Source organism: Ictalurus punctatus, chromosome 5 (genome assembly GCF_001660625.3).
Source record: "Ictalurus punctatus breed USDA103 chromosome 5, Coco_2.0, whole genome shotgun sequence".
NCBI lineage: Eukaryota > Metazoa > Chordata > Actinopteri > Siluriformes > Ictaluridae > Ictalurus > Ictalurus punctatus.
Window position 1 is genome coordinate 11478993 of NC_030420.2, and position 10825 is coordinate 11489817.

A 10825-nucleotide genomic window follows, 5' to 3' on the forward strand; every position below is an offset into this window, starting at 1 on the left:
GTGTTCACATAATTTTTGCCATAAAGTGTAACAATTCAATATTTTTTTCACCTGATAATGCTGATGTCCAGTTTTACGGCATCCTTTGTTAAGCTTTTGAGTAACAGTTATCTATTTAGCTCTGTTGCTATAGTTTATCATCCTAATGCTTTGTTTGGGCAATATTAGACCCTCATTATAATAAAATATCCACACCTCTTCTCCATAACAATTCTCTTGCATCCCGGTGGCTATTAACACCAGACAACTGAATTTCTAGCAGAATCTCTAGGGGATTTTGAACATGGGAAAGTGCAAAGCAGCCATTTGCATCATCATTTACATTCCTGACAGACTATGCATGATTACTACTCTGAATGGAAAAATGATAGCAGTCAGTGAAATCGCTTATGTATATGTAAATGTATACTTCTAAAAAGTAATATTGTACCATTTTAACATTATAGTAACCGTAAACTGTAACTGTGCATAGTTAGATATCTAGTTGACTGGGCGGCTGTGGTTCAGGTGGTAGAGCGGGTTGTCCACTAATTGTAGGGTTGGTGGTTCGATTCCCGGCCCACATGAGTCCACATACCGAAGTGTCCTTGGGCAAGACACTGAACCCCAAGTTGCTCCCAATGGCAAGTTAAGGCCTTGCATGGCAGCTCTGCTACCATTGGTGTGTGAGTGTGTGTGTGAATGGGTGAATGAGACAGTGTAAAGCGCTTTGGATAAAAGTGCTATATAAGTGCGACATTTAACTTGCTAAAGTTTCGAAATGGTTTCATCTGTGCTTTTTCAATAAAAATAATGAGTTTGCTAGGAAAAACTTTCTCATATTATAACCCTGATACAATGTGCTTAATGGGGTTTTTAATTGCTTATGTATGAGTTGTGGTCCACAACCATCCATCTCTTTGGTTTTCCCCATGGTAATGGAAAACAGTTTTTTATTATTATTATTATTATTATTATTGTTTTCTTTTTTGTTAAATGTGTGCAACCTGATATGTATACCCCATGGAAAAAGAAAGTGGGCAAAGTCAACAACAGACTTTGTTCCTGCTGTTTAAATTTTTATTTTTTTTTTAATTATAACTGTATGAATTTATTTGAAATATTCCTAGGGGTGTGAATAATTTGGCCACATATTTTTTGAGAGAAGATATTTTATTCAAATAAATAAAATAATAATAATAATAATAATAATAATTTATTTCAAGGGACCGATAATTCCTAAGAGCACTGTAACCTAGCTTGGTAGGATAATTGATATCAACACACCCTTTGCTTATATAAATAAAAAAGGTCAGATGGAATATAATAATAATGTTGGATGAATGAACAATAGACGTTTATTCCTACTGCAAACCCCTGTTGTTTTGATACACCACTGCTTTCCCTCCACCACTGTATTAGCTTTCATAATATCTCTGTGATGAAATTATATTGAGCTGTCATTTTGGGTTTTTTTGTTTGTTTGTTTGTTTTTACACATCTCTGTTTTGCTGAGCTGAGGTATGACAGGAGACAGATGATACCACTTTACATACCCCGCAGCACGAAAACAGAAAACACTTCTACTCCACACACACACACACACACACACACTCCTCTTAAGGTGTTGCAGCACATTTTGTATCTCCAATAACATTCATAACCATAATATCACAATTACCAGCATAAAAAGAATGGTTTGAAATAATGAAGGTCATAAAAAATACTGAACTAATATCAGACTTTCTGGCATCGTTTACTGGAGGAAGGCCCTCCACAAAATGTATTCACTTGCCCACTGGGAACTCCACCATGCTGAACACCTCGATCTCCATACACACCAACACAATCCAGCACATCTTAAATTCATTTACCACAACCACCAGATCCTGCAAATCACTTCTTTCCCATATCAAAAGAAAACAACCTGAATACAAGCTCAAATTATCATACAAACTCTGGTTATAACCAGACTGAAATATTTCCACTAATTTCCGCATTGATTGTTTTTCTTCGTATTACTAAAACAAACACGCTTGCATTTGTCCAAATCAATATTAGTCTTGTTTTAGGCTAGAAAACGCTTCTTGCTACATCTCATACACGTGATCTCAGTTGTTGTAGTATTAAAGTTGAATGTAAGTCACATTTGTGTGCACATCGTAAAAGACAAGTGGTGCACAACACCCAAGATAGCACTGCTCTTTCCATAAACAATGGCTTCAGCTGTGCAAAAAAATGATTTTGCTGGCCATCATGTGCTGCTTACATTTAAGTAAACTGGCTGTAATCTCCATGTCTTGTGAGGATGATGTGAAATTGCTATTAGAATGGGGAATCGGATAACACACACTGTAGAAGTGTCTAGTAGCCTACAGTAGCAAGTGTGCAGTCTACCATTTACACAATGCACCTTCACACACACACACACACACACAGTAAGTAGATAAAAGACAACATGATATGTCCTATTTAGGTGGATGAAAAAAGAGATATATGTAAGAGAAGATGTGTAACATATCTAAGATAGGTAAGTTAATACTTTAAAGATGAAGCTATTTCCAGACTTGCACCTACATTTATCCATTTACTTTTGCATTTATTATATTTTTTGATAGTACTATTTAGTAGATTGTCAGTACACATATTGTATAATCGAATAATCTTTACTATAATATTACAATTACTGAGATATATGTTTCAAGAGATATATACAGCAGAACATAGTACTTTGACAGTAACACAATAGCATACTTCCAATTTTACTATGTCTTGCTGATTTGTAATGTGCACTAATAATCCACACATGTAATTCTCTGATTGGAATCCCAAATGCCATTAGCCCAACGTTGTTAGTTACGCTGCACTACAGCACCGCACTTGCTTTATAATTATACACTTGCAGAGGTCTCTGGTTGTTGGAAGACCGTAGGAGTACTGTCCAACCTCTAAAGGTAATTAAAGTGCATAACGGCATCTACTAAACTAGCTCAACCATGCAGTTGGACACATTTGGGAGGCGTGATCAAATTTCTGGTCCCTGGAAAATTGCAGTCTCTGTGGGTCCCCATCCCATCTCGAGTATAAAAACTGATTTGGCCTCTTAAGGGGAATTTCCAACTAGGAGCCCTGGATAATCAGTTGCACTATTTCCCCTGCTGTGATGCCTCTGATTACAAAAACAAAAAACAAAACATGCACTCACAACCAACCAATCTTTGGTTTCCTCCCATTGTCTAAAAACATGCTGAAAGGTCGATAGGCTATGCTAAATAGGTGTGAATGAATGTGTGAAAGTATGTGCGTGTGTGTGTGATGCTCTGCAATGGACTGGCATTCCTGTCCAGGATGTATTCACACCCAGTATTCCCAGAACAAGCTCTGGATCCATAGCAGCTGAGTATTACAGGATGAATGAACGAGTTACGGCACTGTTGAAAATACATCTTGGGCTGACCAGCTGCCAGAACACACAAGCTGGTCAGGAAGGCCATCGTTTCAATCTGGTAAATTATTTTCCAGTTTCCTTCTTCCTTGACTAAGCTGGGTTTTTTTATGTTTGAGATTTTGTGATTTTCTAAATTTTCTAATGTTTGAGATTTTCTAATTGTTAGGTTATTTTATTAAAACTGTAGCAGTAATTCATAAATAGTTTCTATCTCAGCCTGTGTTTTGGATGCTTGTAGCTTTTCATAGAAAGCTGGGGGTTTTTTTCAACAGGGTTGCCATTAATTACAGTAGTGTATAGCTAGCGTGTGTAGCCCAGTTTTCTACAGCTTGTCTTATAGACAAGATTCATTGTGAAGAAACGCCCTCTCGCGCACCTGTTAGACCGCGCGCGAGCATGCAGCGCCCCTCTGCGGCTACAGGAAGACATTTTTTATCCCATGCTACTGCGTGAATAAGATTATAATAGTCGTGTACGACGTTTGTGTGGGAAGGAAAAATAAAGGATTTTTTTAAAGTCAACATTCCATAACGTTTTATATTTTCTATATCAACAAGCATGACCGTCAACGTAAACAGCCTAATTAGTCCACATCATAGCTCCAGTCACTTCTCAGAAACGGCTTGTTTTCTGTAAAAAAAATAAAATAAAATAAAAAAAAATAAATAAAATAAAATTTATAGAGAGATTATTTGAGCATTATTAAACATTTCAAATTTGGTAATTCGGTTATCAGACGAGCCATTAGTCTTTATCAACTCACGCTAGGCACTTCTTGAAGGAAGAGCAAATTGTTGCATAGGCGAGAGCTACGTGTCATTCTATGTCAATAAATATGCAGGAGAAGACAGAGAGAAGCGCGCGGGTGTATTACTCACCGACTCCGAATTTTTCATCTTCAGTTGGAATCCACATTATTTCCCAAAAAGAGAGCGAGAGAAAGAGAAATATGATTTAAATCGCCTGGAAAGCAAGCTCCATTTCGCCGGTATCGTGGGAGGATGCTCTGCTCAAGATGAAGGTCTGAGCAACGTAGCGTGTTACTCAGGCACTACATGTAGAACTAAATGTACTAACGACTACATGTTAACTATTTACAGATGGGAAAAACAAGAAGCATTACAAAAATTTATTCTTCGTTCCGTTCCGCATACTGTCATACCACCATAGCTTCTTCCCTCAAGCAAAAAAACGAAAAGAAAAAAAAAAAAAAAAGGAAAACATGAAGAAGGAGACACCATCTACAGTGTGTGATGCAGAGCCCTGAGTCTCTCCAGGCAGGAGGGAATGAGCGGAAATCTGATCTTCGCTGTTATTTGCTGCAGTATCTGGGAGCGAGCGAGCCGCTGGCCTCAGCTAATTTATTTATTTAGCAATGTTCGATCCTGCACGCGCGTCTCGTCACGTGTAACCGCTAAAACCCTGTCGCGTGCCAGTTGCTGCTTTGAGCTCTGCTTCCTGAAGTGCCGCGCTGTACAGTAAATTAGTCTCCTCGTTCTGAGGGGATGTGAGAGATATGATTACGCTGCGCCATCTTCACAACCGTCACATGACGCCTTCTAAAATATTCCCGAGTCAACGCTTCACAATTCCAAGGGCGCAGAAAAGAATAAAACATGGTTTGACATCCTTAATTCACATTAATATGGTCGGTGAAGTCACCGAATAGAAATGCAATCGCCTCACGATGAGCCAAACAGCTAAAAGTCTCCACCTTAATTTTCTTTGAGGGACAAAATTAGTCTTCTCTTCAGACCCAACAATATCTGCAGGCTATCCAGAGCATTCAGTACAAATTTCTGGCACTATTGATTAGTTTCCCTTCAATTTTTTTTTAAACTTCCGGTTTTTTGACAGCTGAGATTAGGGAGCTATATGCTGTGAGTCAGGCTCTCTACAGCAGTGGATCTGGGAAGTATAGCCAGGGGGTCTGTGATTTAAAAAAAAAAAAAATGTTTAGGACTAAACAATCCACCATTATCAAAGTTTATTATTGAGTTGTTAGCTCCATCCATCCATCCATTTTCTGTAACACATGTCCTACACAGGGTAGCGGGGAGCCTGGAACCTATCCCAGGGGAATCAGGGCACAAGCCAGGGGACACCCTGAATGGTGTGCCAACCCATAGCAGGGCACACACATTCACACACTCATTCACACATTACGGACAATTTGGAGATGCCAATCAGCCTACAATGCATGTCTTTGGACTGGGGGAGGAAACCGGAGTACCCAGAGGAAACCCCTGAAGCACAGGGTAAATTCTAAGCTCAGTTAGCTCAATTAGTTACTAGCAGATTTGACTGCAGCAGGTAGCATTGTTCCCACCCTTCTAAAGAAAAAAACAATAGAACCCATCAAAAAATTCTAATGGTTTCCACTACAAACCATCAGCTAACCATTAAAACCATTACTGTTACTATTGTTGGCCCTTAATGGAGTACAGGAGACATAACATGCCACAAATAGAAGGCAACAAATTACCAGTAGAGACCCACAGGAAACATTACAGTTTCAATTAAACCCAATGCAATTTCCATTATAACCAGTAAAAATATTGCAAATTCTGTGAAGATTTCTATTGGTGTTAGATCCTGAGCCCAGCTTACTTAATTTTGGAGCTTGCATGTTTTCCTGTGCCGTAGTGGGTTTCCTCTGGGTACTCTGGTTTCGTCCCACATCCTAAAAACATGGCAGTAGGTGGATTGGTGACTCTAAATTGCCCCTAGTTGTAAATGTGTGCTTCCAACCAGGGTGTATTCCTGCCTTATGCCTAGTGTTCCCAAGACTGGTTCGAGATCCTCTACGACTTTGACCAGGATAATAAAAATAAATCAGCTTCAATTAATCAAAAACAAACTGGTCTATAAACAATGTCTAATTGTGCCCAATGTGTTCTGTCAATAGAAATTTCAGGACCAGAAAGCTCTGTGGTGCCAATAAATAGACAAAATATTGTACACATTTAAAAAATATTCATGAAACCAGCCTGTACTGAAGGAGTCTATGTAATTAATTTTACAGTTAAAGGGATCTCTGGGTACATTATTTTTCTCTCAACGCTAACAAAATAGATAATTAGCTGCTGGTACCAAACATCATAAAATGAAACGGCATTCTGTGTACATATGATTTTAACAATAACAATAATGGAAAATTTGTTAGATACCTAACAGATCATTTCAACTGTTATTCACTATTGCCTCTGAGCATCAGCTTTTACCTAAGTACAGTAACTATTGATTTCCTTATTTACAAAAAAAAAAAAAAAAAAAAAAAAGGAGAGCTACTGTATGCTCCATTAATTCCCCCTGTCTTTGAAAATGTAAGAAATTAAGTCATGCTGGAAAATGAGCAGCTACACCCAGTTTCCACCATATGTTATATTTTTTGGTGGACAAAAATAGTCTTCTGTTCAGACCCAACATCACATCAGCAGACTATCTAGGACACAGAGATGTAATAACATTTAAGAAATTTCTAGTTCTTTGTTATCGATTGGTTTCCTTTCCTTTTTTGAACATCTGTTCCCTTTTTGATAACTGTCATATAGTCCAGACTTAATGTTCAGTGACATTAAAAGGCTTGAAGTATGTTACTTACTATAATCCAGTACAATATTAATCTCATACTTAAATTATCCTTAAATAGAAAAAATTACGGTAACTATTAAACTAATGGTAAAGCAGAATCTGGTGGGGGAAACAAATGAAATTGTGAAGTTAAGGGGGGAAATTTAATTGTATATTGTGGGTGAATATGGATCATTAAAAATAATCTGCCTCCCACTTGCATCTTAAAATGGTTTAAATGCCACATAATATTAAACCTACTGTCAGCTATTCAGATGATTAAGAAATAACCTTCCATAAAATAAAAGCTATAAATCCATAAAATCCTTAGATCTATAAAACATCATCCGCAGTGATTGAGAAGGCTCATGTGAAATACAGGTGCATGTGTAATTAATTCGACCAAGGTGGATTATTTACTGTCATCATTTTCCTCCACAAAATGCCTTTGGAGGAGAAAAGTTAGACTAAGCACTGCCCAATCAAAGTACAAATTACACAAAAAACAAACAAACAAACAAACAAAAAAACAGAAGACAAAAACAAATTTAGCATTTGAGTGTTTGGTATTCAGAGGAAACATGTCATGAAGCCAACAGGACATTACAGAGTTGATTTCCAATTAACATATGGAGCTGCCTCTCTGCCTTTAAGTGTGCATAAAATGGTTTGCCCTACATGATTCTCAGTTTGCTATCGATGAGAGCTTGTGATATAATACATTACTCAACCCTAATATTTTCACTGTCGAGCTATTTATAGATTTAAAATTTTAGCCCTTGCATCTATCATAGCCAGCTGATTAAACAAAACATTTAATAAACAAGAATGTATCCAAAGATTTTACCAGAAATCCACACATACAAGGGCAATCACTGTGGTGCCTTAACAGCAGCTTCAACTAACACTTCTGAGATGCTCTAAGAAAAGCCTTTTAAACATGCCATAGCCATGATGACTCATCAGCAGTGTTCAAGTGAAAATATATAAAGAGAACACTTGTAATCATTCAAGATTAACTCTGACAAGAAAACAAATGGGTGGGCAGAAGGATGGAGACCAGGCTGATTTAATGGTATAGACAAAGGCCTTCCCAGCAAGTAGCCAGTGACTCAGTTGAGGAGCAGGAGGCCAGTAAATGAGCATTTCATTCTAACTGGACGGGCTCATTATTTTTTTCAAGCTATGATCAGAGCTTCATATCTACAATTCCAACTTAGAGATTTATTTCGGCACCCAAGGGCTATGATTAATACTTGGCCATTATATAGTGGATATAAAAAGTCTACACACCACTGATAAAAATGGCGAGTGTTTGTGAAGAAAATTTTTTTTAACTAAGATAAATCATGTTAGTACTTTTTCCACCCTCAATATGAAATTAAAACATATACAATAAGAGTGAAACCTGCCTAAGTGTGCACACCCCTAAACTAATACTTTGTTTGATTAATACCTCTTCATTTTATTACATCACTCAGTCTTTTTGGGTAAGAGTCTGTGGCACATCTAGTCTTGGCAATATTTTCCCACTCTTTCTTGAAAAACATTCTAGATCCATCAAACTGTATGGGCATCTCCTGTGCACAGCCTGCTTTGGTTCACCCCACAGATTTTGTTTGATTCAGGTCTGGTCACATCCCTAATTATAAAAAGGTGTGCACACTTATTCAAAGTTTTTCTTATTTTTCCAATTTTTCCCAAAATGTTTCTGATTGGTTTCCATGTAATTGTTATATGTTGTAATTTCATATTGAGGGTGGAAAAAGTTCTGACATGATAAATCAAATATAATTTTACAGGATAATAATAATAAATATGATAAAGCTGTCATAAATGATTACCAATTACTTTTGTGTGAGTATAATATCCACTGTATCATGCAGTGGAGGGAGGCTGACTGCTGGAACATCAGTTGGATTGCAGAAAAGCATGTGTGAAATCCATCTGGCACTGCTCGCTTACACACAATTTCAGACCACATTGTGCAGGCAGAAATAGGAGCAAATTCAGTAGTAGGCATGATATCAGTAACCTGACTGATGTGATTAAACTCTGCTTTTATACTGTCCCTTTTGAAATTATTGTTGCCAAAGAGGAGATAAGATGCCATGGAAAAATATACTGTTGAAAAATATAAATAAATTTACACGTGCAGGAAATTGTTCCACTAGATGAAATAGAGTAGCCTATGTGTGAAATCTTTCCTGTAGTTGACAGTTTTCATGAGGAATATCCTGTTTAATATTTGCCTCAGTCATATATATTGTAATATTTATATTGTTAGCTTTATTTATTATTATTTTTTAAACTCAAATATCCTGGAATGGGTTATTTAGACATAGCCACACATCGGAAAAATATTTTAAGAAAACAGACGAGACTTTTCCATATGCATACCTTAATGAAAGAGTGAGGCTCAGTATGCAAATTTTAGTAGTAATTTACTGTTCTATTGTTTCACCATAGCTATAAGAAAAAGTACCTAAAAATTTATGATGTCATGCAAATTACATGTAGAAATCTTCACACCCTTATCGCAACGGACTAAATTGAGGAAATCAATACAATTTTATACAGTTTTATACAATACCAGAACAAGTCTACATTTAACCATTTAAATACAGTGCTGTCAAAAGGTAGTGTTTTCTACTGTTTTTGTGTATATCTCATACTAAATAATTTTAGATCTTCAAATGAAATACAACATAAAACAAAGGCAACCTGAATAAACGCACAATACAGTTTTATAACTGCAACCAAACGCTTCCGATAACTGGAGATCAGTCATTCACTTACTCCTATTCTTTGGATCATTGACTATGTTTACATGTACAGCAGTAATCTAATTATTGACCCTAATCTGAGTAAGACAATATTTTGATTAAAGGTGTATACATGAGTCGCTTTTAGAATACTCCTTTCATGTTTTTTTTTTTTTTTTTCCATGTTATAGAAAATAGATCGATTAATGGTACACGTCATTATGTCACCGTGCCACGCCGTCCAACGTTCCCTCCAGAATTTCACATATCGGCATACAGTTCGTCTTCATTATGATACTGTATACAGTTTTGGGTGTTTTTATTTTAAATTTGTATGAACACTTCAAGTGAGGTTAATTATTTGTCATGCTGTACGTGCAAATAGACAACTGCTTGAAGCCATGGACTGCGTCCCAAACCGCATACTTACCTACTATATAGTAGCCGAGATACATGTATTTCGCCTACTATAGGCCTGTAGTAGGTAAATACGCAGTTTCGGATGCAGCCATGCTCTCTTGTTTGCCGTAAAATGGTTGAGCACTGCATGTCTGTAACGCACGTTGATAATGCAACTAAAACAGGAGTACTCCACATGTCTTAATTCGATTTGTGTTTACTTCGAGAATGACCTTAATCGGATTAAAGTAATTAAAAATTCCTGTTTACATGGTAGCTTCTTAATCAGAGTATTGTCTTAATCGGTTTAATATTGGATTATTGTTGTCCATGTAAACATACTGAGTGTTTTGCTGCATAATCCAGTTGCACTCGAGTTTCAACTTATGTACTGAAGACCAGACATTCTCCTTTAGGATTTTCTGGTATAAAGTCGAATTCATGTTTCCCTCAATTATTGCAAGTTGCCCAGGCCCTGAAGCAGCAAAGCATCCCCACACTATTACAGTTCCACCACCATGCTTGTCTGTAGGTACGATGACCTTTTTGTGGAATTCTGTGTTTGATTTATGCCAGATGTAACAGGACACCTATCTTCCAAACAGTTCCACTTTTGTCTCATCAGTCCACAGAACATTCTCCCAAAAGGTTTGAGGATCAT

At 37.0% G+C, this 10825-nt stretch overlaps 1 protein-coding gene across 2 annotated transcripts in view; it reads right to left on the reverse strand.

Annotated features, from left to right (window-relative positions):
- LOC108266029 (dedicator of cytokinesis protein 3) overlaps positions 1-6696 on the reverse strand; it is an 86600-nt gene extending 79904 nt beyond the window's left edge. For both annotated transcript variants that reach the window (XM_017468971.3, XM_017468970.3), the window contains exon 1: positions 4306-6696. In XM_017468971.3, coding sequence (XP_017324460.2) covers positions 4306-4342 — 37 coding nt within the window. In that variant the 5' untranslated portion in view covers positions 4343-6696. The remainder of the gene's footprint in view (positions 1-4305) is intronic.
- Between the last annotated feature and the right edge of the window lie 4129 nt (positions 6697-10825).